The 27658-nt window shown below is 38.4% G+C and overlaps 1 protein-coding gene across 7 annotated transcripts in view; it reads right to left on the reverse strand.

Annotated features, from left to right (window-relative positions):
• Nucleotides 1-210: 210 nt before the first annotated feature.
• mylka (myosin, light chain kinase a) overlaps nucleotides 211-27658 on the reverse strand; it is a 316681-nt gene continuing 289233 nt past the window's right edge. For all 7 annotated transcript variants that reach the window (XM_067987458.1, XM_067987459.1, XM_067987462.1 and 4 more), the window contains 6 exons: nucleotides 23248-23371; nucleotides 14952-15104; nucleotides 14677-14800; nucleotides 12800-12935; nucleotides 10303-10434; nucleotides 211-5400 (listed from right to left, as the gene is read on the reverse strand). In XM_067987458.1, coding sequence (XP_067843559.1) covers nucleotides 5159-5400; nucleotides 10303-10434; nucleotides 12800-12935; nucleotides 14677-14800; nucleotides 14952-15104; nucleotides 23248-23371 — 911 coding nt within the window. In that variant the 3' untranslated portion in view covers nucleotides 211-5158. The remainder of the gene's footprint in view (nucleotides 5401-10302; nucleotides 10435-12799; nucleotides 12936-14676; nucleotides 14801-14951; nucleotides 15105-23247; nucleotides 23372-27658) is intronic.

Raw genomic sequence — 27658 nt, forward strand, 5'->3', positions numbered from 1 at the left:
TTTTTAATAACTGCTTTCCAAAATACAAATATTTGGTAGTTGTCAGCATCGTAAACATTATAAAATTGTCTATACTTACTTCATGGGTTATTATTATGTAAAAGGTATTATTACCAAATTTAAAATGTGGTTCAATTTAGTTTATGGTTGAAATACATTGTTTTGCAATTAACTGATTTAATGTTATGGTGATAGACTGCCACATACATCTTTAAATCCATAATTGCATTTATTAAGCAATATGACAACAGTGGTAACTAAAAATATGCTATTCAATTGGTCATTTATTCAAACCTGGTACATGTCGGTGAAAGGGTTGGAGAAATATTCTGTCCTAGTGAACTACTGCACACCAGAGTTAAATCTGAAACAAAGGCCTTTCATCTCACATCTCCAAATGTCTCATTTTAAATCTGTAATATTTAAGATAATGCCATACTACAGTGCAGTATTGTTAATTTGGAGTACACCAGGTCTGTGGAAACCTGACCAGTTCTTAATCAAAGCGTTAATTAATCAAAATGTTTTACTACAAAAACTGAATGAAGTTGAGACACACACACTAAAATGACCCTGGAATTGGTATAATTGCTGAATATAATTGAGATGATATTGGCTCATAAAATATTTGTACATATAAAGTTGGTGTTTATTATAGCCACCTTTGTCTCTCCAACTGTTGTAACTGTGCATGTTTCTTATAAAAACCTGCAAACTCTGCACCCAAGTTTTCTGTTTGTGGACAGTTTGGTATTAAAAAGCCATACAATACTATTTAGATGAAGTGTATTCAATAGAAATGCAATATATACACATACATAGTATGTATATGTCTGTGTGTGTGTGTGTGTGTGTGTGTGTATTTAGTTAGCCAGATGTCGGACATGTATGGAAACCTATTACTATGTTTAAGAGTCTTCAAATCAAGCCAAACAGAATTCAGAACTCACCTGTAGGATTTCAGTTTGCCCAATATAAAGTGCACACTCTCTCTCCATAGGGATGCATCCCACATAACCAAATCCAGAGAGCTTAGTCACAGATTGGCAGAGTTTAGAACCAACTGTGCACAGGCGAGCTCCTGGAGTTTAGCCAGCTAAAACTACACCATGTACCAGCACAGAGCACTGGTAAGCATCCCACTGCTTGGACAGCATGATTATCTGGAGCCAAGAATCTCGGTGACAGGTCTACCCCTCCAGCTTCCATCAGTGAGCTGGGCTGGCTGGCCAATCATTAACAGTGCCATGGAGTACTCTGGATCTGCCTGGTTCAGGTATTCTACTACTGAGTCTGCCATGGAGAGGTGACTTGGTCCCAAGTTTCCATCATCAGGTGTGTCATCTTGGAGCCTCCTCAATCCAAAAGAGATTCCACTTACCTCTCCCCCCAACTCCCAATTTGGACAGCAACTAGTTGGTCCACTAATATTGAGTGTTGTGTTTAATAGATATGCAATACACAGTATTAGGGTAAAAATGTCCAAAATTAGAACAGACCAAAGCTAGTTGATTTTGTAGAAGGCAAGCCATTTCTAGAAACAATGGTTTGCAGGGATCATTCCCCAGTTCATTTTAATCATGGGGTTATAGATCCCTAAATTATCTCTTGGAATTCTATTAAATAACTTCACTTGAAAGATATTTCTTCACAAATGTTTCAGCCCTAAAGTTCTAACAAGGCATGGAAATTTAAGTGACCGTCGGTGAAATCTTAGGAATGGCACATAAGCTAACACCAGAAAACTAAAATGTTTAAAGATAATTGAGTAAATAAATATGTGACATGTTAAAATAAGTCAGAGGTAATAGTTATGCCATATGCTGAAAAGTAATTTCCTTAGTGAAGTTAGGATGACCTATGGTACGGGGTTTTAAGATTAGCTTAAAGCATCTGAAATATAACAGGGATCCAAAAATGTGTTTGTGTGATAGAAATACTCTGAAAATGGTTGTTCTTTGGTATGTAAATAAGATAATCTGCACATCACATCGATGAAAAATGTAACTACAATGAAATTTGTAGTTTTTCTATTTGATGTTTAAATTTGAATTATACAAATCCTTATGTTACAATTTGAAGCAGTTTATTTATTGCACTATAAATGATTGGAAACTAGGACGTCTTCCAAATGAAAAGACTGGTTGCCAAACCAACCCACTTAAAATTTAAAATGTTCAACTAAAAATCCCTTGACTTGGGACTGCTGCTGTATTATCCAAATTAAAATTGGCTTATCTACACCATTTCACAAGTTACGTGACATTCAGCATTATACATGTTGCAAGTGTAGAAGTGAGTAAGAACACAACAACAGTAATTATGATGTATACACTTTGCAACCATCCCATGGTCAAAGATTTTTGACTTTTTGGCACATTATCAGTTCAAATTTGGAGGGGTGAAGATGGTCCAGATCAAATTTACATAGGATGTAGTGTAACCTGGTGTTGTGTCAACACTTCAATCTTGATTTTGTAATGATAGAAAAAATGGTTGAATTGGCCCATGGTACAGGCTTGCCTGAGCTGGCACAGAGGGTAGGTCTTGCTAAATTTTCTAACAGGAGTCCCTCTCCTAATTTGAATTGTATGGAAAGCCTGACCAGAGAGCTTGGCCTGTAGCACACTTGACTGGAGAATGGAAAATCTACTAATGCAACAGCTATTAAGGGGCTGGAGCTTGTCATTAAAGGAGAACTTATGGCATTGACAGAAAACTTGACTAATTATTCACAATGGTATAGGAGAACATGTGGGCAGCACTGCTACTTTTGATGCAGAAAGCTTGGAGGTCTTGCTGCAGCAGGTGTACCAAAGGAAGGTTTGGAGTTGAAGGCCAATTTCTTGTAAAAATCCAGGTTGAATTAGCATTGAGGGATGTCACTGACTGAGGCAATGCAGCCAACCAGATCCCTTATACCTGGCTCCAAATGAGGAATAAGTTTGAAGCTAACTGTTCTCCACAATTTTGCACATATTTCTTGTGGGGCCCATCAGCTATTGCACAAACCTAAGTTGGGATAGGCCACACCCTTTGGATGGTACCATTTCAAGCACTACACAAAAACTATTGCTCTTTTGTACACTTTTCTTGAAGGTGGCAGTGCAATGAGAGGGGTGTCTCTGTTAAAATGTTGTCTACAGGTTATCCTGCAGCAAATGATCTATCTCTGCGGCAGCTGCTCTTGTGAGCAAAGGTAGCGGAGAGGTCACTCTCTGATATGTCCAGGTAAGTATGGGAACACAAGAAATAGGAGCAGGAGTAGGCCATACGGCCCCTCGAGGCTGCTCTGCCATTCAATAAGATCAAGTCTGATCTTTGGCCTCAACTAAATTTTCCTGCCCTATCCCCATATCTCTTGATTCCCCTAGTGTCCAAAAATCTATCCATCTCTATGAATATATGTGTGAAAAACATGAGTCCTGGAATCAGTGCTGGATGCAGACCAAAACACCTCAGGTATCTGTGGATCTGCATTTGTTGAAATCTTCATTTAAATCCAAATTCTCCTCTAAAATATGCATCATATTTGGAACCCCCAAAGGAATACCTCACCAATTTGTGAGGTGTGATTTAAAAGCCAGCAGAAACTAACAATAATGAAGAAAAATATTGGCAAGTGGGGGAAAAGCAAAAATGGTGGGGTATCTTTCAAAATCAAATAATGCAAAATGTAATTAAAAATGCAAAAAAACCCATATAATTTACCAAGAAGTAAAACTGTAATTTCCTTTTAAGGAGCCTTCTTGAACAGAACTCCCACGTCCCCAGTTTATATGGGTAAAGCCTCACCTGAAGACAGAAGATTCAGCGTGAGACCATCCAAACTGCCCATTGAAATATCCAACATAATGTGAATCGGGGCACAAGGTCAGGGCTGGGTTTTCTAATCTGTGCTCATTGTCAGCCAGGCTCCATGCCATGGGTGAAACCTCAGAAAATCAGGGCTTTTGAGTTTAAGTGCAGGACCTCTCTAATATATCAACGAACAACTGGATTAGGCAATGCTAAGCACAGTCTATATATTTATTGCACTTAGATTTGTTTAAAACTGAGGTGTACCATTTTACTGGGCGACATGGACATGTTGGGCCGAAGGGCCTGTTTCCATGTTGTAAACTTCTATGATTCTATGATTCTATTCCTAAAGCACAATTTTAGTTAAGTATTATGCAACAATACGCTTTGTGATGTCTTATGGCATTATCCTTACATTCAGTTCATATGAATCGAATTATTTGTGAGTTCTAGTCTCTATTTTAGTTTTAGATTCAAAGTGCACATTGTAAAGTGATACAGCAATATTAAAAATAATTTTCTGTTTAATTTTCAAACAGCAGGATTTGGTAACCATTGTTACCCATGAAGTTTACATTCTTAGATTTTTATTATAAATCATAAACCAATTTTTGTGTAGGTAGGAATAAAAATGAATAGCTGCTTGGTGAAAAGAAATTGGGTTGTTGAACTCCCGTCTGAGATCTGTGTTATAAAACCAGTAAAAGCAACAACTGTATTATCAAAAATCATAAACTAAAGTGTCATATAAAAAGCAATGTGAAAACATAAAAAATGTAAAAGGTGCAGTGTAATGTAAACAAAAAATGCGTTTAAAATATCTTTAGATCACAGAAAGTTCCATACATCTGCAAGTCAAAAGGTGGATGAGATCCATTAACTAGGATTCATTAGCCTCTCGTATATCTGTACGTGCAAATAGGGATGTACAAAGAACTGAGTCAAAGAACTAAGACATGAGTTGGCAGGTTTCAAAATAACTGGTTTAGAAGCATTAGGTCCAAAGAATTCCTAAATTCCTCTGAAAAAGAAAGTAATTATTGCTGTAAATTGGTAAATGTGGGTGAAACTGAACCATGAATATATAGTACATATGTTGTGGTGTTCAGGTGGAAATATATCCATCATTGGGTAAGCAGGTGGATTCTAATCTTAAATTCCTGGGCATGACTGCAATATTCTATGGTGATTTCTTAGGCATAGAATGCATATACATATATATATATATCCATAAACACCTTCCATGCCTTGGAAATTAACGAAGAACTTTGCATAGTCAAACCCTTGTTTTTTACATCGGTTTTAATAGTACAGAATCTAACATCAGTCAAAAGGCACATCCCTACAAGCAACACTTTTACTTTGATTCAGTGTTACTCATCTCGTCATCTTCCATTGTTTCCACAATGAGCTCAGATGTCCACGTTGCTTCTCCTAGGCTGTTGATGGCCTTGCAAGTATATTTGCCATCGTCATGTGAAGATACCTCAGAAACAATCAAACAGCAGTTTCCATCTTCATCGTATTCAATTTGGTAGTGACGAGACTCCTTGATAGGCTGCTCACCCTTGAACCAGATAACTTCAGGATCAGGGTAGCCTGTGAATAATATGCAATCATTAAACTGTTAGAAGTGCTCATACACACAAATTATGTGGTTATTTTTCAACAAATAAATTACCAGTTGTTACTGATGGATTGGTCCTTCAGTGCAGTTTACAACTTGTAATAATTTTTCTCTGCAAGTGATTGAACTGTTGGCTGGAATGCTCCACTTTAGCAATCTGGCTTATGTTGAGAGCACATATTGCGAAATTCTGCATTCTTGCCCTTGATTTTCTGACCAATAATTTTGATGGTCAGAAAAGCATGCCCGCTGTCTTTATAAAATTAATTATTTTATCAGTTTTTCTAAATTCATGTATCTGAAATTGTCCTGGATGATTATATATGTTAATAGTCACTTGGATGTTTTTGTAACAACTTTGATTATCACAGAAAAAAGAATGTCAAACCTTTCAGATATGAATAGAAAAATTAACCTTTTAAGGGTGCACTTGTTTGTGCTCACATTTTACACTTTTTACCTGTTGGTTTTTATTGTTGATTAGAATTATAGAAAGGTTACAGCATGGAAGGAGGCCATTCAGCCCATAGAGTCTGCATCAGCTCTATGCAAGAGCAATCCAGCTAGTCCCACTCCCCCGCCCATTCCCCATAGCTCTGCAAATCTTTTCCTTTCAAGTACTTATCCAGTTCCCTCTTGAAGATTGACACAGGAATTGTGTGTATAGAAAAAGAACAGCACTTGCAACAATATGTTTGAATATTAGAAACTAGAGATGTTTCCTTAACACAATTGTAAACAATTTTACAACACCAAGTTATAGTCCAGCAATTTTATTTTAAATTCACAAGCTTTCGGAGGCTACCTCCTTCCTCAGGTGAACGATGTGAAAAAAAGGAAGGAGGTAGGAGGTAGCCTCAGAAAGCTTGTGAATTTAAAATAAAATTGCTGGACTATAACTTGGTGTTGTAAAATTGTTTACAATTGTCAACCCCAGTCCATCACCGGCATCTCCACATCCTTAACACAAGTAAGTGGTGTATCAACATTGCTGTAAGTAGCGAATTAGATTCAGACTAGAGACAGTCAGTCTGCAAAATGCAGTTGTTGAGGAGGAGCTGCTGAATAGTACTGTTTGCAAAGTTCACGAGATAGATAGGCAGGTAGGACATGTAGCCCATCTTAGTCCATCCATCAGAAACAGCTTACATATCCAATCAGAGCAATCAACTATTTCTTAAATAATTCCAGGATTTTCAAGTCCATTCCTTGTGTTCATCACTCTTTATGTGAAGAAAAGCTTCCTGACATCAGTCCCAAATTTGTGTTCTCTTGTCCTGTTGTTACAATTTAATTTCCATATCTATCTTTTCTTTACTATTCGCTTTCTACCCCTATAATATCACCTCTCAGTCACCTCTTTTCAAGGGTATAAAGCCCAAATTTCTGAAATCTCTTTTTCACAACTTTGCCCTCTAATGCTAGGGATCAGCCTTGTGGCTGTTCTCTGAACTCCTACATAGAACCACAGATGTTTGCAGCATAGGAGGTCAATCTGTCCAACTTGTCTGGGCAGTACTTTACACTTATCTGCATTAAATTATATTTGCCACTTACATATTTTTGTGCAACTTATATTGGAGTTTGTCAGGTGCCTCCTCAGATTCAACTGCCCCATCTAGTTTGTTATTGTCTATAGATTTTAACAGTTTGTACTGAGCTTCTGAATCCAAGTTATTAATGTAAAATAAAAGCAGCTCAAAAACTGTGGAACTCTTCACTTCCCTCAAGTCTTCATTTAAAATAATAAATCTAATTTTTCCTTTATCTTACAATGCTGCATTATTAGGAGCCATAGATCTAAATAATATAAAAATAACATATTACCACTTTCTTATCAATTAAGTATTTTTTAAGAAATCACAGGTTTTATGATATATTTGGGAGTTTGCAAGGTTCATGAGATATACAATATTTAAATGTCCCAGATGAAATACCCCATTAGGTCTGTTCCTAGCTCAACTGGCCCTGAAATTTGGGTGTCTGTATGGAATGTGATGGAGATCTTAGTTCTCCTAATAACTTTGTGTGTCTAGTATTATTACACTGTGGTACCTAGTGGGGAGGGGAGAGGCTATGCAAGGAAAATATAAAAATGTTTACATTTGCACAGGGGTAGAGGGAGAGACTTTTGGGTTGGTTGTTGAACGTGTGTGATACTGCTGGTGCATCCTCAGTGCTAGCTCGGCAGTCCGGAGATCCAAGCCACTTTCAGTTTTGGGTCTCATTAACATTTTCTCGGTGAGCTGGAGGTGCCAAACAGGCACCCTACTGCAGCTAGCGGTCCGGTGAGAAAGAAAATTGGTTGGCTACTGCACGGAATTCTGTTCTTCCCAGCCGCACAAAAATTAATAAAAAACAAAATCTTATCTTTTGGGAAAGGCCTTAGTGGTCCCCTTAAGCAGCGCCGGTTAGGCCTCCAGTGGTTCCTTTAAGGACCGTCGGTTAGGCCTCTCAACGCCCGGAGAAAGTGGAACTGGCATGCTTCGCCCATTACTCCTTGAAAGTTGTAATTGGAGTCCTACAACAGGCATAGGACCCTGATTTACATAATTAAACAGCCTCCTGCCTGGTTAGGCGGGAGTTCTGGGCACTCATTTAAAGGTCTGCCTGAAAGTTGATTTGGAGGGACAAATGGGTCCATATGGTCCCCACCAGATTTTCAACTGCTGGTTGCCCTTTTTACAGATGAGAATTGGGTTGAAAGCCTCCATCAGAAAGTTTTTGTATAATATTGAATTATCCTTTCTATATACCTATACACAAAAACAAGAGAAGAGGCAGCTAAGATCAGGACCTGGCATACAAAAGGGAATGTTATATGGCTAGTGTTCAGCATGGTAGTAAAGATAAGGAAAAAAATGTAACAGCAGCCGGAAAAGAACCAACAACATAAAATGTTTTCCCTCTTCACCCAATTCCAACACTGTGAAAATGTTTTCCTCTCAAGATACTGTAGCTAGGGTTTTTTAATCATTCAAACACATATACTAGTATAACTGGTTCTTCTTGGAGCCAACAATAATAGGATATTTGGAGATAGCAGAGGCTTTGACCATAACTTTTTAATGCTCCTTTAATTTGTAAATTGTGCATTGGGACAGGAAAGTAGCCAATGCAGTACAAAAACTTGGGTTTATATAGCGCCTTTAACGTAGTAAAATGTCCCAAGGCGCTTCACATGAGCATAATCAGACAAAAATTAACACCGAGCCAAAGAAGGAGATATTAGGACAGGTGACCAAACATTTGGTCAAAGAGTTAGGTTTTAAGCAGCGTCATAAAGGAGGAGGGAGAGGTGGAGAGGTGTAGAGGTTTGGGAAGGAATTCCAGAGCTTAGGACCTAGACGACTGAAGGCACAGCCGCCATTGGTGGGATGAAGGAAGTGGGGTTGCACAAGAAGCCTTTTCTCAAGAAGGGAGCGAAGGATAAACCTGTTAACTATAGACCAGTTAGTGTAACATAAGTTTTGCACAAACAGTTAGAATCCATAATTTGAGATAAAATCAGTGAACATTTAGGAATGCACGAGTTAATCAAGGACAACCAACATGGATTTGTTAAAGACAAGTTGTGATTGACAGATCTAATCAAATTTTTTGAAACGGTACTCTAACTGAATTGATAAATAAAGGGAATGCAGATGATGTAGAGTACATGGATTTTCAAAAAATGTTTGATAAGTTGTCCCACAAGGGACTTGTTAGAAAAATTCAGGCACATGGTATAAGAGAAAATGTAGCAGCATGGATAGAGAGATGGTTGATGTACCGAAAACAAACAGTTAGGGCAAATGAGCATTACTCAGATTGAAGAAAAGGTGTATCCTAGGGGCAGTGCTGGGTCCACTTTTGTTCTTGATAGATATATATTATATATATATATATATATATATACACATAGATGATTTGGCCTTGGGCATAGGGAGCGCAATCTCAAAATGTGTTTATCATTCAAAATTAGGGCTTATATCAAAAACATTGGTTAGCCCACAGTTAGAATACTACGTGCAGTTTTGGATGATCCATTATAGAAAGGACATTAAAGCCGCAGAGAGAGTAACAGCATATATTCACCAGGATGATGTTAGGGATGGGAAACTATAGACATGAGTTGAGATTTAAGGTACAGGAACTATTTCCACTGAAGCAGATAAGGCGAAGAAGAGATTTAATAGAAGTATTCAAAATTATGAATGCTTTAATTAGCGTGAATAGGAGGACTATTTCCTCTAGTTGGGCAGTCAGTGATGAGGGTTGTAAATTTAAAATTGTCACTGAGAGTGAGGATAGAGTTTAGGAGAAATTTCTTTATGCACCGGATTGTTGGATTATGGGTTCCTTGCTACAGGGAGTGGCTGAGGCAGAGACCACAATATCTTTTAAGAGAAAACTGGATAAAATTTTAAACAGAGGAAGATACAGGGCTATGGGGAGAGAGCAGGGCAGTGGAATTAGTTTTGGATTGCTCTGGCGATGGACGGTATGGCCTCTTGTGCTGCAAACATCAACGGTTCTGTGGTCTCTCATTGCATTTATTCAAAAAGAAATACAGCTTTATTAAAGGTATGGCAATTTAACATTTCATAATTCCAATGAATTTTGGAAGGTATTTCAATTCCCTTGTTAACGAGAATTATTGAATGCACAGCAAATAAACTGGGATAAAGGTTCCATGCTAGAGGAAGGTTTTGATTTCTATGCATGAATTTGAGAATGCAATGGTTTCTTTTTAAAAAAATCAAATCTTCACCAACAAAGATAATCATAACATGATGGTTTTACACTAAAATCTATGAGTATACTTCTCAATGAAAGGTACTGCAGACTGCTACTGATGCACTCTGTATCTGAATCAAGATCTGTAAATTTACCCTCAATCTTGCAGTCAAAACGAGCAGCACTGCCTTCTATGACTTCAATGTCTTTAAACGTCTTGGAGAAATATGGCTTAAAACTTTGCCTTTCTTCGGAAACTGCCTCAAGAAGCATCTTGGCTTCATCAGCTGAGATAAGGAAACACAAAAACATTTAAGTGGAATATCCATTTTTGGTCACCATGTGAAACCATAATACCTGCAAATGCCAATGTTGGAATAGCTGAGGCATGTATTATACTTTATACTAGTTGTCAAGAGCCTGACCTAAAAGTGAAGATTATTACTGTTAATCCATATTTATTGAAACAAAATGTTCCCGTGCCAATTTATATTGAGGCTTGTTCAGCTAACATTGATCCATTTTCCACTGGCAGGATCTTGATTTTCAGCCAAGTGGGAATGCTAAATCTACAATACTGCCAAGTTTCTGAAGCTCACAAACTGAATCTCCAAATGCTGGCAATATGGTGCTATCAATGGAACTTGTGTAAAGGTTGCAGAAAGAAAGAAAAACTTGCATTTATATAGCACCTTTCACAACCTCAGGATGTCCCAAAGCACTTTACAGCCAATGAAATACATTTTGAAGTGTAGTCACTATTGTAATGTAGGAAACGCGGCAGCCAATTTCCACACAGCAAGGTCCCACAAACAGTAATGTGATAATGACCAGATAATCTGTTTCAGTGATATTGGTTGAAGGATAAATATTGGATGGACACTGGAAGAACTCCCTTGCTCCTCTTCGAAATAGTGCCATGGGATCTTTTACATACACCTAAGAAGGCAGAAGGGGGGCTCGATTTAATGTTTCATCTGAAAGATAGTACCTCTGACAGTGCAGCACTCTCTCAGTACTGCACTGAAGTGGCAGTCTAGATTTTGTGCTCTAGTCTCTGGAGTGGGACTTGAACCCTTCTGACTCAGAGATGACGGTACTACCACAATTTAATCCACTGCTACTGCACAGGGAAACATACATATCTACATGTATAGATTCCTCCATTTGCTAATATTAGCATAAAAGTCAGTGTGAGTGCACTTGTCATTTTTTTTGCTAACATTAGCGAAAAGAGGAAAATATACATCCTCATGTCATAATATACTTCATTTATATTGCAATTTGAATACTTAGTAGGGTTACTTTATTGATTGAAAGTAATGTAATCATTACATAGTTATATCAACAACAGAATAACAATATAAAAAAGATGTAATGGATATAAGATTTAATATACAGTATTCCATCGACAGAGGGACGTTTCAGCACTCAAGCTGACAAAGCTGTCTTGTGGATTGAACAAATGGAAGTTTCATCATCTTCTCATCAAACTGAAAGACAAGGGAAATCCTGGAGATTCACTTGCTGGGAGCAACGCCTGTAGCTATTTTCCCCTGTTTAGCCCTGTGTTGTGCTCTAAGTGAATCCTTATGCTCGGTACAGGTAAATTTTCAGATATTCCTCAGGATAACAATCTGATAAGAGAATGCTATTACACTTCTTTCTAGAGCGATATTACTGGAATTGCCCATCTGCCTCCAAATTTTCTGAGCCTCTCTGTATGCAACCTGTAAAACTTCTTCCCAATCACTTCATGTATTGAACAGCAAGCAGCATTTTTTGAATAAAATAGTAAGATCACTCATACAATCATTACAATTAATGAAAATAAGAGTACATAATTCTTAGAAATATTAAACCTCTCCATTTAGACAATTAGGGTTCATGAATGACAACTGAAAACCTACCAGCAGAGATAAAAAGAAAAGCCACAAATACGGGAAATCTGAAATAAGTGCTAGAAATGCACAGCAGGTTAGTTAACATCTGAGAAGGAAAGAAAGGTTAACATTTCAGGTGGGACCCTTTATCAGAACATTACTTCTTTAAAAAAAGGTAATTGTGTTTGAAAATTATATTTTTAGTAAGAGTGGAGCAATTGTTCATAAAACATCTTAAGGGAACACAAAACAGAGTTATTGGATTGGAGAAATGGAAAAACTGTCTTGAACTTAATCACATTATTTCTTGGATTTAACTACATCTGGCAAAAATTAAACAATTTAAGATTTTAGTTTCCTTCTAAATGGAGGCTGATCACCCTACATTTTACCACTTTATCTCCTTCTATTATCATCCATCCAGCTGCAGCTCCAGGCCATTATTCAATCCTAGCACAACACAAATATTGGCTGTGTCATCAGGAACAATGCTTTTTAGTCTCGGGCCAGAGGCATTCTGGTCCTTGGATCACTATGCTAGATTTGTTGTTTTAAGGCAACTTTTCAATTGTACAAGTAGTTCTGATGAGCTTATTACTCAGCCAGTTACTGGCTGGTTTTGTATAATTTGTGGGGAAATGTAACTATTGAAATATGAGGATATAAATGACAAACTTTTTATTATATGCCTGTGATACTGATTTATGTTCTTAATGTAAACATAGTTGAATCTTGAAAAAAATAGTCTAAACGCTGTGATTTTTATTACCTTCTGCTTCTGGCTTTTCAGGAGAACCTGGAGGATTGACGGGCGTGTTTCCCAGTGAAGACTTCCTTCCACTTAGACCAGCTAGCATTGCCATAGAAGACAGCCGTCCTATTGCCCTGACTGCATGCCCTGTTTTCTGTAAATCACAGAAGAATTGAATAACGTGAAATTCTTATACAATTTATCTAACTTTGAACAGCCTGTCTGAGGAAAGACGAAATGTATTACAAATATGATACCATGGCGCAGATTGCATTGATCGTTAACTTATCAAACTTCATTGGGGGCAATTTTCATTCATTTCTCTCCTAGAAAATTGGTGGCCAGCAGTTGCAAATCAAGAGGGTGGGATCTCAACTGTCCCACTGACTTGATGCAAGTTTCAAGCAGGTCTGTAAATGGGCGAGCAGCCCGCCCGCCTGAAACAGGCAGGAGGAAGCTTTAATATCTAAATCAGGGTCTTATGCCAGTTGCAGGACCCTGATTGCAAATTCCAAGTACTGTGCGTGGTGCATGCTCTGCCCATTTGTACCAGGTGTTGAGCGACCTAACCAGTGGTTCTTAAAGGGACCGCTGGAGGCCGTTCAAAAATTGGCCCAGGAAAATGTTAATTTTTTTTTGATGGGGCCAGGATGAGCATCATAAAACACTTCAGCTAGTGCAAGGCCTCCTCTGGGATTGACTCCTCCATAGCTCACCAGTGGTATTTAAATGAGGCCTGAACCGAAGATGATATATTTCCTGAATAGATGTGAATGTGACTACACCAATAGGAATATGGAAATAGTTTCAATAAAATCAGCAGATTCATAGAAACATTAATGTGTGTTGCACAGGGCAATTCTACTCGTGATGGATAGCAATGTCTTCCAACTGTAGTAGACTATGTGGAAGTGTGTGAATTTCATGAGGGAAATAGAATATTAATGGGGGAGAAGGGCAATTTGTTTATTACTGTAAAAGGAAGAACTAGATCTCTAAGTATGGTATGCCTCCAAATAAGCTTTCAGTCCGAACAACTGTGTGGCAAAATGAGCCAATGCATTGTGACTTCATTATTAGCACTAGGTTTTGAATTTGGCTGAAGCCAATGAGATAAAGGTATCGTCTCTCTGTTGGTTGCAAAAAAAAACTACATGAAATGAGTTTGGGCAGTTTCAACACAGTTCTTAATGGGTGGTGGGCCCAAAGCTCCTAACTTAAAATCTCACTTAGTGAAGGGACAAGGAAGCTGCCCAAAGTAAACTCCACACTGGTGTGATAGGGGATGGCATTAGGGTTAAGAAACATTCCTGGGGTAGAGTAGATTAAACTTTTCCATGCATCTAACTGTCATATGCTTGAGTTGGTAATGCTTCATGCTGACAGGGGGTGTTACAAATTGGAAATGCTTCATTCAGCAACACCAACATCTCTTGCTCTACAGGCCAAGAAGTTCTCGGGTTCAATCTTTGGTTTGTGATGAGTTCAGATGCTACTGTTGGTCTGGACTAGAGAGGGAAAAAAGTTTGTTCACTCTTTTTTTTAATCTAGTAACTTTTGATGAAAAGTGACAGGTGTGGATGTCGGGTGAGGGGAGAATCAGGCTGCGATGCCAGCCCTATGGACACTCGCTGTTCAGGCTCACCCATGAATAATGGTCATGTGGATGATGTACCAGAGGGCTGCAATACTCTACTGTATTACTTGTATTAAATAAATTAGATGAACAGCCTGCATCACCATCTTCAGGAATGGAGAGAAAATTGAGTTAAAAAATTTAATCAAAACATGTATCCTTCTGCACTATGAACTAATATTTTCTGAGCTCTTTCAGATAGGAAGGGTATTTCTCAGTGACTCAGTTATTACATTTACTGTTTTTATGTCAGTTGTACCTGCCATTTCCTCCTGGCCATGTACTTCTTCATTCTTTCCTTTGAAAGCTTTTTCACTGCCATGTTTTTAACATCTTTTTTCAGCCACTTGTGCTCAAGACACTGATCACAGTTCAAGCGATGTCTAGCCATGTATGAACAAATATTGTAGAGTTTTAAGACATTATCTTGATTACTTTTTGCAACATAACTTTGATATTTCTATTGACAATTAAAAAATAACATTAGTTAAAATTAAAAATTAAAACCAAGATAATGTAAATGGAAAACTTTACTTCATGTCTTTTTTCAGTAGACTACTAATGAAGTCTTTGGCATCATCTGAAATTTCATCAAAAGCATCATCATCAAAGTCCCAGGTAGCAGAGGTTACATTGGCGAGGGTTTCATTATCATTATCACCCATGAATGGAGAAAGTCCACTGACCCTAGGACACAAAATAAAAATCAGATTAGATAACACCATAAAGATGAACATTTATCAAGGTACTTGTTACCTTATTTTCAGATTTGTAACCTTCACTGATATTTCTAAAAAATGTCATGTCCAAATGAAATTAAGAACAGAATTAAAAGTTGTCCCAGAGCTGTTAACACAATATTACACATTTTTACAGATTTCTACCCAAACTACAACATAAATGTAACCCCAGTATTTACTGTTATCTTTTCAGTAATATATAGAGTGAGTCACCATTATCAAAAGCACACATTCTTCTCTAAGAAATAGATTGCTGTATGGGCAAGTCCACTTTTTAAGATCTTGGAGTGAAGTCAATTTCTTAATCTTAGGACAAGAGATTGCACAAACATTAAAAAGGATGGTCTGTCATTACTTGTTTTACTAAAAAAAACTCCCTTATTTTTATTTTCTCCTTTCCCCCTTAGATCTTCCTAAAGCACACACTATTATCCTTTCCCACTGGGATGGCAAGCAGGCAGACTTCAACTGACCACTAGGAGGTGCATGAGAACCCTGGATGACTTGTCATTTGGTTTTCTCTCCCCTCCAAGATAATTTTTCACAGGAAGGGGAAATTTCCCAGGTAATCCTCAGTAAAGTTCCTGCCCGTTTTTCACTATGTAGGACGTTGGAAGTTGACTGGAAATTTGGACTTTGGTCACATTTTTGTCAGTCTGAATTGTCTACCCTATATTTAACTGGGTGGAATTTCTTTTCTACACAATGCCAAAATCTACCAACGCAGCCATTTGTTGAGGAGGAAAATGTTCCAATTTAATGAGGAACAATTAAATTGCGAACTGTGGAATTTATACCTCTCTGCCAGTATGTTCTTGTCAATTTGCAACATGCTTTACTTGGACTACCACAATGATTGATCTCTCCAAGGAGGAGCATAAATTCAAAGAGTTCAGTGATAGAGGAGAAGGTAAGTAGAATGAGATAGATATTTAGGCCCAGATTGAATTACTGTTTTCTTTTTGAAGGGCAGTGCATGAGGAAATTGAGACTGAGCAGAAAATGTTAAAACAGAAATCTGTGAATCATTTGCTACAGATGTGAGCACTGTGTCATAGATTTATAGACTGTCATAGCACAGAAACAAGCTATTTCACAGAGCAAGTCTTCACCAATGTTTTTCTCTATGTGAGCTCTCTTGTCTAATCCCACTTTTCTTCTCAATATCTAATTCCTTTTTAAAAGAATTATGGATTCTACTTCAACAAGATTTGTGGCAGAGAATTTGACATTCTGGCCACCCTTTGTGTAAAGAAGTTTTTCTTAAACTCTCTTTAAATTCTTTTTCTGATTATCTTAAATTTGTTCCAATTTATTTCTGTCCGGTTGACCAATGCAAGCAATCTATCACTGTTTACCTATCACAAACCTTCATTAACTTGAATATCTCTATCAAGTCAGCCCTAAATCTTTTCAACTCTGGTGAAAAAAGACTAATTTCTCTATCATGATGCTAGCCACAATTTGTCATAGCCCCAATTTTGGTGTCATCAGCAAATTTCAATATTGTATTCTCAATTCCTAAATCCAGATCAAGAGCAGCTCCAACACAGGCCCTTGTAGAACACCACTCACCATATTTTTCCAGTCTGAGAAACTTCCTTATACCTCTATTGTGTGCTTTTTGCCCTCTGACTATTTCTCTACCACATGGTCATGTTTCCCTTAATCCCATGTGCCATTATCTTTGCCAAACGTCTTTTATTTGATACCTTATCAAATGCTTTTGAAAATCCATATAAACCACATACATAACATTTATCTATCCTTTCTGTTATTCAAAGAATTTTGAGATTGGTCAAGCATGACCTGCCTTTTAGAAATCTGTGCTGAATGGACCTGATGAAATTATGTTTCTCCAAGTGCTTAATACTTTTGTCCCATCTTATAGACTCCAGCAGTTTACCAACAACTGACATAAGACTAACCAGCCTATAATTTCCTGGCTTATGCGTGTCTCCCTTTTTGAAGAGGAGTGACACATTTGTTAACTACCACAGAATATTCCTTTCTACAGAATTTTGGAAAACTCTGTGATTTCTTCCTCAACTTCCCTCAGGATCCTTGGTTGTAAACCATAAAGTTCCACTGATTTGTCCATCACTCTTTTGTGTGAAGAAAAGCTTCCTAGCAACAGTGCTAAATTTGTCTTTACTATTTTGAATCTGCAATCCCTTGTCTAACTGTCATGGTCCAGTTTGAAGTAATATCCCAGATCTGTCTTTTCTATACAGGTTACTATCTTGTGTACCTCTATAAGATCACCTATCAGTCGCTTCATTTCAAGGGTGAAAAGGCCAAATTTCTCCAGTCTTTCGTCATTGCTCTGTCCTCCAATGCTAGGAATCAGTCATGTGGCTCTTTGAGCTGTCTCCAGGTTTGAATATTCCCCTTGGTGACCAGAAATGGTTGCAGTGCTCAGTGTGTGGTCTGACCAGTGCATTCTACAGGTTGAGCACAATGTCCTGTGCCTCTGGTTCAACTTTAAAACTTCTAGCTGCTTTTACAATACAGTCTACTCCTGATAACTCAAAAGTCATTTTTGCACTAAAAATCTGAATTATCCAATAAATTAAATTAAGCAACATAAATAACACACCAAAGTAGGAACTTAATGCTAAAAGAATGAATTATCAGATAATTTGAATTAAGCAACTTTGAATTAAGACTATAGCCTAATCATACATGTATTAGGAAAAAAAAATTATTCTCTGTACTGTCTGTTGAACCTCTTGGCTCAGATATATTTCTTTAGTTAATCAACGACTTTGGTCAATAGTAAACATTTTATTTTCTGCAGTAGGCAGCTGGTATTGAGGCTAGAATACAAACAACTATGTGCTGTGGTTTTCTTTATATAAATATTTCCCAACTGCATGCTGATTTTGGATACTTAATTTTAAAATCTACTTGCTTTTAGTAATCAGAGTTTGAAAAAGAGAAGTAAACCAGTGTCTCTGCTGATCAGAGTAGCAAAACTATTGGAGTGAAATGCAATGAATACAATAAAATAACACTAAACTGTTCATTGCTTTAATAGCCTTACAAAATAATTGTTCAGTTTACAGCACTGCAAGGAAATATTCATATTTTCACTCAGCACATTGCTTCTACTTTTACTTCATAGCAATCATTTTTGTTGTTGTTACAGCTTTTGCTTTGCATGGCATGACTTTCCCTGAAAACAATCAAAATAGTTTGTTTCCAGTTACTTGTTCAGTACACATGAAGATGTAATATAATACTTTCTCAAAACTCTAAGGATGGACTTTAATTTAGAATACACAACAAATCATTGATGTCTCTCCGGGGAGCTCAAGAGTATAATCTCCAGATGAAAGGGCACATAGAGCTATCATGCAACAAACTTTCCCATCCAATCCAATGGTTCAATTGACACTATTTGTACCTCCCCAGATAATCAAGCATTTAAAGTCTGTTGTTTTAAAACTGAATAAAGCATGTACAATGTAGCCTAGCACCATCACAAGAGTTGCAAAGATTTATGGCATAAAAAATTGATTTTCCTTAAAACAAGCTCTCAGTGCAGTTAACCTGCTTTTGCTTTATCAGGTCCATTAAATCTGCTTTGGCACAGAGTGTATAAATTTGGAATGAGCACTACGCTCCTTTTATATCCTTTTAAAGTTAATAACTGGTAGGAGTGGATCTACTTACTATGGAAACAATTTTCCATCCGGAATGCAAAAATAAACAGATTTATCTTCAGACTGTCAAAGGAGCAGCTGGCACTGGGTGCAAGCCATCAGCTCCTTACTACAGCACTCTGAATTCTTTACAATTCTAGTTTGTTTTAGAATAATCTTAGGTTTATTATCAACTTCAATTCTATTTACATGATTTCCCTTTATCTTAGCTCTTACACCCATTTCATTAATTTTGGCTCTTTTTCAAACATAAGGTCATAAACACTGCTTTTTTGGGGATTAAAATATATCAAATACACTTATAAACATCATTTCCTTTTGGTTAAAGCTTGCCAAGATATTTTTAAAAATCATCTGATCAAGCCAGAGAATGTAAATGCTTCCCAGTTTTAAATGTTGACTGTAATCCACATAACTTTTGATGCATACAGTACAACATTAATTTCCCATATTTTAACTTTCTGTTACTTGCACTAGCATTACTTTATTATATCATTCATGTACAAATTATCTGATGATAAATAAAAGGTTGTTTTTTCTGTCTGTTCTTCCATTCACTGTACTGACACCAATGTGGAACTCATGACTGGAATGGTTAAAAACAGATCACAGTTTTTCAAAATCGAATTTCACTCTGAATTGGTAGCCATTACTGAACAGGAATGTAGTTTACATTTTTCAATGCAACATGCTTTCTGGACATAGAGAAAGTCAATAATATCTAGCTCTGTGGCTCAGCTGGTATTAACTGCTGTACAAAGATTTTAATTATAATTTCTAAAAATTCTGTCTTCTTTGCATTTAAATGCACAACCTTCTGCCTCGCAGCCCACTGTAAATCACAGTTTAAAGACAATTTAGTGTTGCCATTTTTCTTTGGCATTTTGTTCATAAAATTGTACAGGTACATAGTCATACAGTTAGAATGAATTTATGCTTTTCAGCTGAAGTAATACAAAAGGAAGTTTAATGCAAGGATAAAACAATGATACGAAGAATGCACATATTTGAAGTAAAAATTATATTGAGCTCACATAATACTCTGTTGGACATATATGAAACAAAGACTATGTAGACTGAAAAGAAAACAACACATTTTCACAATTTACTCAAGTAAGTAATTCTTTTTTGTGCTTCCTGCAGTTGCAGCACCTCCCAAACCCATGACCTCTACTACCTAGAAGGACAAGAGCAGCAGGTACATGGGAACAACGCCACCTGCACGTTCCCCTCCAAGTCACACACCATCCCGACTTGGAAATATATTGCCGTTCCTTCATCGTCGCTGGGTCAAAATCCTGGAACTCCCTTCCTAACAGCACTGTGGGAGAACCTTCAGCACACAGACTGCAGCGGTTCAAGAAGGCAGCTCACCACCACCTTCTCAAGGGCAATTAGGGATGGGCAATAAATGCTGGCCTCGCCAGCGATGCCCACATCCCATGAACGAATAAAAAAAAATGATGGAACCAAGTCAAGTTTACAAGCAACCATCCAGACTAAGCTGCATGCTTTTGTAACTGTAGGATTTCCCACAGCAAGAGGCACTTTTTGCCCCTTAAGTGAATGTGGCCGTGTAAATCACTTGAGCTCAAGCTGTCAGGTTGTCACTTGAACGTTACTGGCTTAGTTGTTCGAAAACTGTCAACTATCATATATTTTAAATTTTTTTTTATCATCACTGCATTTTTATTAAAGCATTCCCCCCTACTCAAGTTAAAAGTAAGCAACATTCACCCTTTCTCCTGCTCAGAGAACAGATGAAGGGACCATAATTTCTAATGCCATCTTGCCAGGGAGCATGAGGAATTCTTACTGCAAGGGAAGGCAGGGCAAGACAAGGCAAGGCAAGACAACATAGACAATTGTCAGCTTTATCCTAATGGAAAGACCCATCTTCAGAATGAAGCTTAAAATGGCCAAGAGACATTAGCCCAGAATTTGCTGAGGAAATAACGGTGAGTTTAATGTGCACGCCGTCATTAGGGTGTAAAAAACCGAGCAATTTATGGTGAGGAAGAGATACCTCGTGAGTTGCGAATTGCCACAAATTGCTGGACGATTTGCACTGCTCTGCCGTTAGCCTCGCAAAAATGGAAGCTCGCCATCAACCTCCCCATGCGTTTCAACAAATTGCTACATTTGTGCTGTTTGAATTAAATTCGCCACAAAAGGTTAGGGCTGGTACTTAACGACATAAGGACCCTTTTAATGATGAGATTTATGTTCCTACAATGCCACTCAACCTCTCCAGCCTAGAAAGGGAACAATTGAAACTATAGAGTCTCATTCCTGCAGGTAGTAAATTGTTCATAGAGATTTTTAAAATTGAAAATGAATTTTTTTCATCTCTTTTTTATCTCTCTCAATCCAATCTTTCTTTTTCTTTCTTTAATTCTCTTTCTATACATAATTTGACTCCAATTCACCCTATTTCCTTCTCTGTCGTTCCCCTGTTTCTTTCTCAAACCTTAAATCTCATTGGTCAAGGAGCTGGACTGTTGGGCCCATCATTCATCAAATTCCCAGAAGCCCCAATGCACCTCAGTTGGCACTTCCAGCAATTTGCGGCACAAAATTTTTTCGAGCTGAACGGTGAGGAAAAAAAAATCTAACAAATAGGGCACGCTGCGAGATGCCCCGCTCCAGCAAATTCTGGGCCATTAAGGCCTCATACGTTTGCATTGGCAATTGAAGTGCGCACTTCAGCAACAGGAAAACCATATCCTAAGCTTTAAATAAGTTTAAATTTATAAAATACAACCTGTTTATAGTATTATTGTGGCAAGTTTCCAGACAAATGTGCCTGATAGTTAAGATGTAACCAGACATTCAAAATAGATATAGAATTGTTCAGATTAAGTATTACTGTGGCAAATAATATTATCTATTAGTGTTACTATTTCAGGTACTTTCAGCCCCATTTTTTCTCTCAATGGTTCAATAGTGGTTCCTGTTAGTTAATGTTGTCCATAAGCTATAGCTTTTCAATAATCTATCATTGCAGAGTTGCGTGCCCTAAGAATGAACAATTTCGCCTCTTCAGTGATTTGCTTATTGGATTAAACATAGTCTTGCAATATACGTGTACTTCGCAATTGTGGATACTTAACTCAGATCAGACTGGACAGGCTAAAGAACTAATTTTGTTTGCAATAAAACGGAAACATAAGGCAAAATCTTTAGCACGTATTAAGAGTGCAATCCATAAATAAACATATACAAGAAAATTGATCAATAACCCTAAATAAAAACTTCTTCTGAGCTTTCTGTACCAAAATATGATACAATACTGTTAACTCTAAAGTAGGCAATTCAAAATGAGTCTACATCTGAATCAAATAGCATAATTTCAGAAGAACTCTTGTCCTGTTCCAGAAATATCTTTTAACCCATTAAAATTCTATTTCTTTGAAGTCACATTCTCAGACTAACTTAACAATATTAAATTCACAAACCCAGAGGATGTGAGTTCAAACCCCACCATGGCAAGTACTGAAATTGAATTCAATAAATCTGATAATCTGCAGGCTGACACTAGAAAAAATAACAATAAAAACTGCTGGATTGCAAAAACCCTAATGGTTCACTAATGTATTTCAAGGAAGGGAACTTTCCATCCCTATCTGTTCTGACCTACTCATGACTCCAGTCCCACAGTACATGGCTGACTCCTAATGCCCTCAGGGCAACTAGCGATGGTAATAAACATTGCCTTGCCAGTGCTGCCCACATCCCAAGATCAAATAAAAGAAAATTTGAATGAACAATATTACAAACAATATAGAAATAGAATGCATTATTACAGTGTGGAGCAAGATAGAGTTCATACAACCCAGTTAGCAGGAAAATATGTTCGTGCTTATGAAGATTCAAGAAATTTGTAAGTTTCTAGACAAATGTGCCTGTTAATTAAGATGTAACTAGACATTCAAAATAGATATAGAATTGTTAAGATTAAGGAATCCACTTCTATTTGCATCAGTGTGCTCATTAGTAATTTACAGGAACACGCCAATTTGATTTAGGATCAAGGACACTGGGGATAATTTTCACCTTCACCGCCTGTGTGGTAATCTGGCAGAGCAGACCGCCCGTCTGTTGCAGAACCTGTCCGATTTTCATCCCATTGATCTTAATGCAATGGAAATCATGCGGGTTCTATAAAAGGCGGGAGATCTACTCTGCCAGATTATCACCCAGGCAGTGACGGTGAAAATGATCTCCATTATCTCCTTTAATAAAAAAATTAAACAAAACTATTCACCACTCATGACAATTGTTGATTAAATATTTGATTGAGAAAAAGTTGGGGAGAAAATGGGGCTCTGTTTTGACAAAAAAAATAAAAATTATGTAAATATCTATTTTGCATATATCCATGATGTTGTCAGGTTCACATCACGGTTGCTATTAACTTACAAGATGTAGCAGATGACTCCAATGCTCCACATATCTGTTGCATACCCAATTGGTTCATAGTTGATAACCTCAGGAGCCACAAATTCAGGTGTTCCAAATAGTACCTTTAGAGAGGATGTACTTTCTGAAAGAAACAGCAAAGAAATCAAGTTATGGACCAATGCTTCCTTCTCTGCTGAAACATGTTAGCACTTCATTGAGTTCTGGCAATACAGCACTCCTTGCCAGAGGGTCACCAGTTCATTTCTAGCCTTAACTAAAGATTTCAGTTGACTGTCTATATTGGGTAAGGTTTGCCAATGAGTTGCTCCATTTCTTGAAGGAGGGGTGAGAGTAAAGACAAGAGGTAAAACAAGAAGGAGAATGTCACCCTACGACAGAAGTACACCTCATTCTGGAGTACAGACAGTATGACGAAGCACTCATGAAGCAGCTGTATTAATTCGTAAGTGAGGGAGTAGGAAAGGAAATATGTGAGAAAAATCTGGAAATACTCAGCAAGTCAGGCAGCATCTGTGGAGAAAGGAACAGAGTTAACATTTCAGGTCTATGACCCTTCATCAGAACTGGAAGAAGTTGAAGATTAAACAGTTTTTAAGCAAGTACAAAGCCAGGGAAAGGGAGGAGGAAGGGGAGAGGAGGAAAGAACAAAATGGAAGGTCTCTGATAGGGAGGGGAGCAGGAGTGATAAAATGACAAAAGGGATAATGGTGCAAGGCAAGAAGGGTGGAAATGGGACAAGAAACAAAAGATGGGTCTAGAGGAGCTGTAAATGGCAACATCAGAACCACTACCAGCACCCGCTGACCGAAAAAATGGAAGCAGTGGTTGTGATCTGAAGTTATTAAAATCAATGTTGAGTCCAGAAGGTTGTAAAGTGTCTAACTGAAAGATGAGGTGCTGTTCCTCGAGCTTCCGTTGAGCTTCAGTGGAACAGTGTAAGAGGCCGAGGACAGAGAGGTCAGAGTGGGAGTAGGAGTGGGACGGGGAATTAAAATGGCAAGCGACTGACAGGTCAGGGTCACACTTGTGTACTGAGCAGAGGTGTTCAGCAAAGCGATCACCCAATCTGTGTTTGGTCTCCCCAATGTAGAGGAGACAGCATTGTGAGCAGCGAAATACAGTATACTAAATTGAAAGAAGTACAAGTAAACCACTGTTTCACCTGGAAGGAATGTTTGGGGCCTTGGACGGTGGGAAGGGAGGAGGTGAAAGGGGCACGTGTTGCATCTCCCGTGCTCGTACGGGAAGGTGTCATGGGGAGGAGAGTGGGTGTTGGGGTGACGGAAGAGTGGAGGGAGCGGTCCCTTCGGAATGCTGAAAGGGGAGGGGAGGGGAAGATGTGTTTGGTGATGGGATCGCGCTGGAGGTGGCGGAAATGGCAGAGGATGATTTGCCGGTCGCTTGCCATTTTAATTCCCCATCCCACTCCCACTCTGACTCCTCTGTCCTCGGCCACTTACACTGTTCCAATGAAGCTTAACGGAAGCTCGAGGAACAGCACCTCATCTTTCGGTTAGACACTTTACAACTTCTGGACTCAACACTGATTTCAATAACTTCAGATTATAACCACTGCTCCCATTTTTTGGACAGCAGGTGCTGGTAATGGTTCTGATGTTGCCATTTACAACTCCTCTAGACCCATCTTTTCTTTCTTTACTTGTCCCATTACCACCCTCCTTGCCTTGCACCATCCCTTTTGTCATTTAATCACTCCTGCCCTCCACCCTTTCACAGACCTTCCCTTTTGTTCTTTCCTCCCCCTGCCTTTCCCTGGCTCTGTACTTGCTTAAAAACTGTTTAATCTTCAACTTCTTCCAGTTCTGATGAAGGGTTGTCGACCTGAAACATTAACTCTGCTTCTCTCTCCACAGATGCTGCCTGACTTGCTGAGTATTTCCAGCATTTTCTGTTTTTATTCCAGATTTCCAGCATCCACAATATTTTGGTTGTGAGAAAAACCTGTTACAAACCCAAATCAAATGACATTGAGGGCCACTTTCAACTTCCGCCTGCCTGTTTCTTGCATGTAAAATGGACATCTGGCAGTGAAAGATCGGGGGAGCACCTTGGCTGCCCCTTGAATACTCATGGCCCATCTGATGTAATTTTCAGGTTCGTCTGTAAATGAGTGCACAGCACTCCCACCTGAAATAGACTTCTTACATAAGTAAATAGGGGTCCTACTTGGTTGTGGGACCCCAATTACAAATTTCAAGTAAAAATGGGCGGAGTGCGCGCTACGCATGCTCTGCCCCCATTTGTACCAGGCAGTGAGTAGCCTAACTGGTGGTGCCACTCCAAAAACAATCTGGAACTTTTTTGAGGGAATTCTTGAGTTGCCAGGGGTAGCAGAAATGCATCTTCTGGCCCCACAAAAATACAGAGGGCTGTTACCAGTCACCGGTTGGGCCCTTCCTAGTGCAGCTCCCCTCCCTTTTACTATTGTCTTCCGGCTCAGATTGGCCATGGAGGCGCTGGACATATCACCCTCCGGTGTGGCCAGCTGCCCGCTAGTGTTCACTGAGTGCTCAGCAGCTCGGCCAACGTCATGCCTGTTTTGGGTGGAAGTTATAAATCAATCCCATTGTGTTCACTCCTCTTGAAATTTATTTTCAACAATTACGACAAATGTTTTCAAAGAATGCTAAAAAGTGTTCCCAAAAACTGTGACTCTCCTTACATATCCAACTGTGATCTTTCGAATAATTAGTGCGCAACTTATTGACAAATTATAAATTTTAGATATTGAAAAAGATTTCTCCACATTTTTGACAACATATTTGGAAATGGCAGAATGATCGGAAATTAAATCCTTTTTCTTCTAATTTTCTCCCTTCTCTCCTGGAGGTGTGAGTTTGCTGCCTGTAGAAAAAGTCATTTTAGTTCAAACAGTTTAAAAAATGTTGGCAAAAATATCTTGCAAAAGGAATATTTTTTGTGCAATGGAGTTTTTTTTTCCTGATTGCTATTGTAAGGGATAATTTTTGCTTTACACTCAATGATAGTAGAAAACTTCTTCAACAGAGTGAATAGAATTTAGCAGGAAATTTTAGGTAAACTGTGGGGAATTTAAAAGAAATATGAGGAAAATCTTTGTGCATTACACTCAGAAATTTGTCAACAAAGGTTTATAAACATATGCATTATGTTTAAAAAGTAAAAAGATATTTCTATAAAGAATTAACTTCCAGAAGATCAAATAACCATTTTCTCCTGATTTGATAGTGTGATGATTGACATATGGGTGCAAATATCAACAGAGCTTAAAGTGCTAATTGAAACAGTGGGGCTGATTTATAAGCAATCAAAATTTAATTCAGATTTTTGGTTGGTGAAAACTCTCAGTTTGAACAGTAAAACTTACAGGGAGATCAGGGGAACAAATTGACATTTTTGGTGTAACTGAACTATATAAAGAGGGCTTTCCACAATGAAACAATTTTGGCAATTTTGACCATTTACGAGCTCCACAGAGACAATGAAAATAAGTTTCTGTAGAGCCAGTGAAAAAGTGCACCTATAGAAGAAGTAACTTCTTCCAGTTCTGACAAAAGGTCATCGACCTGAAACATTAACTCTGTTTCTCTCTTCACTGATGCTGCCAGACCTGCTGAGTGTTTCCAGCATTTTCTGTTTTTATGCCAACAAAACTTATTTACTTATTAAGCTATTTTCCAACAATCTTCCAATTTTCTTTCGCTGCTGCCCTTATTGTTAACAGAAAAACTGATATCAACACCACAGTTGACTGAAAAGCCAGTAATGGTGTTCTAACAGCACATGTTGGCTGGGATGAATACATCAGTAGAACTTTGAAAGCACAGGTCTTTGGCTTGAAGAAGGAGGCTGAATGACTGGATCTGGTGAATGAAAAAAGAGAGCATAGAGTGTGATGAATGTGTGATACCCAGGTGGTGGAAGAAAAGAGTGCACAGAGCAGGATGTATGAACCAAGGGCGGAACATCATAGCTAACTGATCAACTGTTCAGTAAGTTGTGATATTGAAAACTGCTTCCAGGTATTGTAGAGATTTGTAGCTACCAGGTAAATTTTGATGGCTCAGCACAGCTGCAGTTGACGACTTTTTAATTGACATAAATGACGGGAATTCCTTCAGGGCTTCCCTTGCTTTGTCACCGTAACTTTACCGGTAGTTCTGTGAGTACCCAGTTAATGCACGCAAACAGGGTTTCCGCCAAAGTTATGACAGCAGAGCAGGAGAAGCCCCAAGGCAGCGGAAGGGAGATGGCCCAAGGCAGCGGACGGGCGATGGCCCAAGGCAGCGGACGGGCGATGGCCCAAGGCAGCGGACGGGCGATGGCCCAAGGCAGCGGACGGGCGATGGCCCAAGGCAGCGGACGGGCGATGGCCCAAGGCAGCGGACGGGAGATGGCCCAAGGCAGC

Source organism: Heptranchias perlo, chromosome 7 (assembly GCF_035084215.1).
Source record: "Heptranchias perlo isolate sHepPer1 chromosome 7, sHepPer1.hap1, whole genome shotgun sequence".
Lineage (NCBI taxonomy): Eukaryota > Metazoa > Chordata > Chondrichthyes > Hexanchiformes > Hexanchidae > Heptranchias > Heptranchias perlo.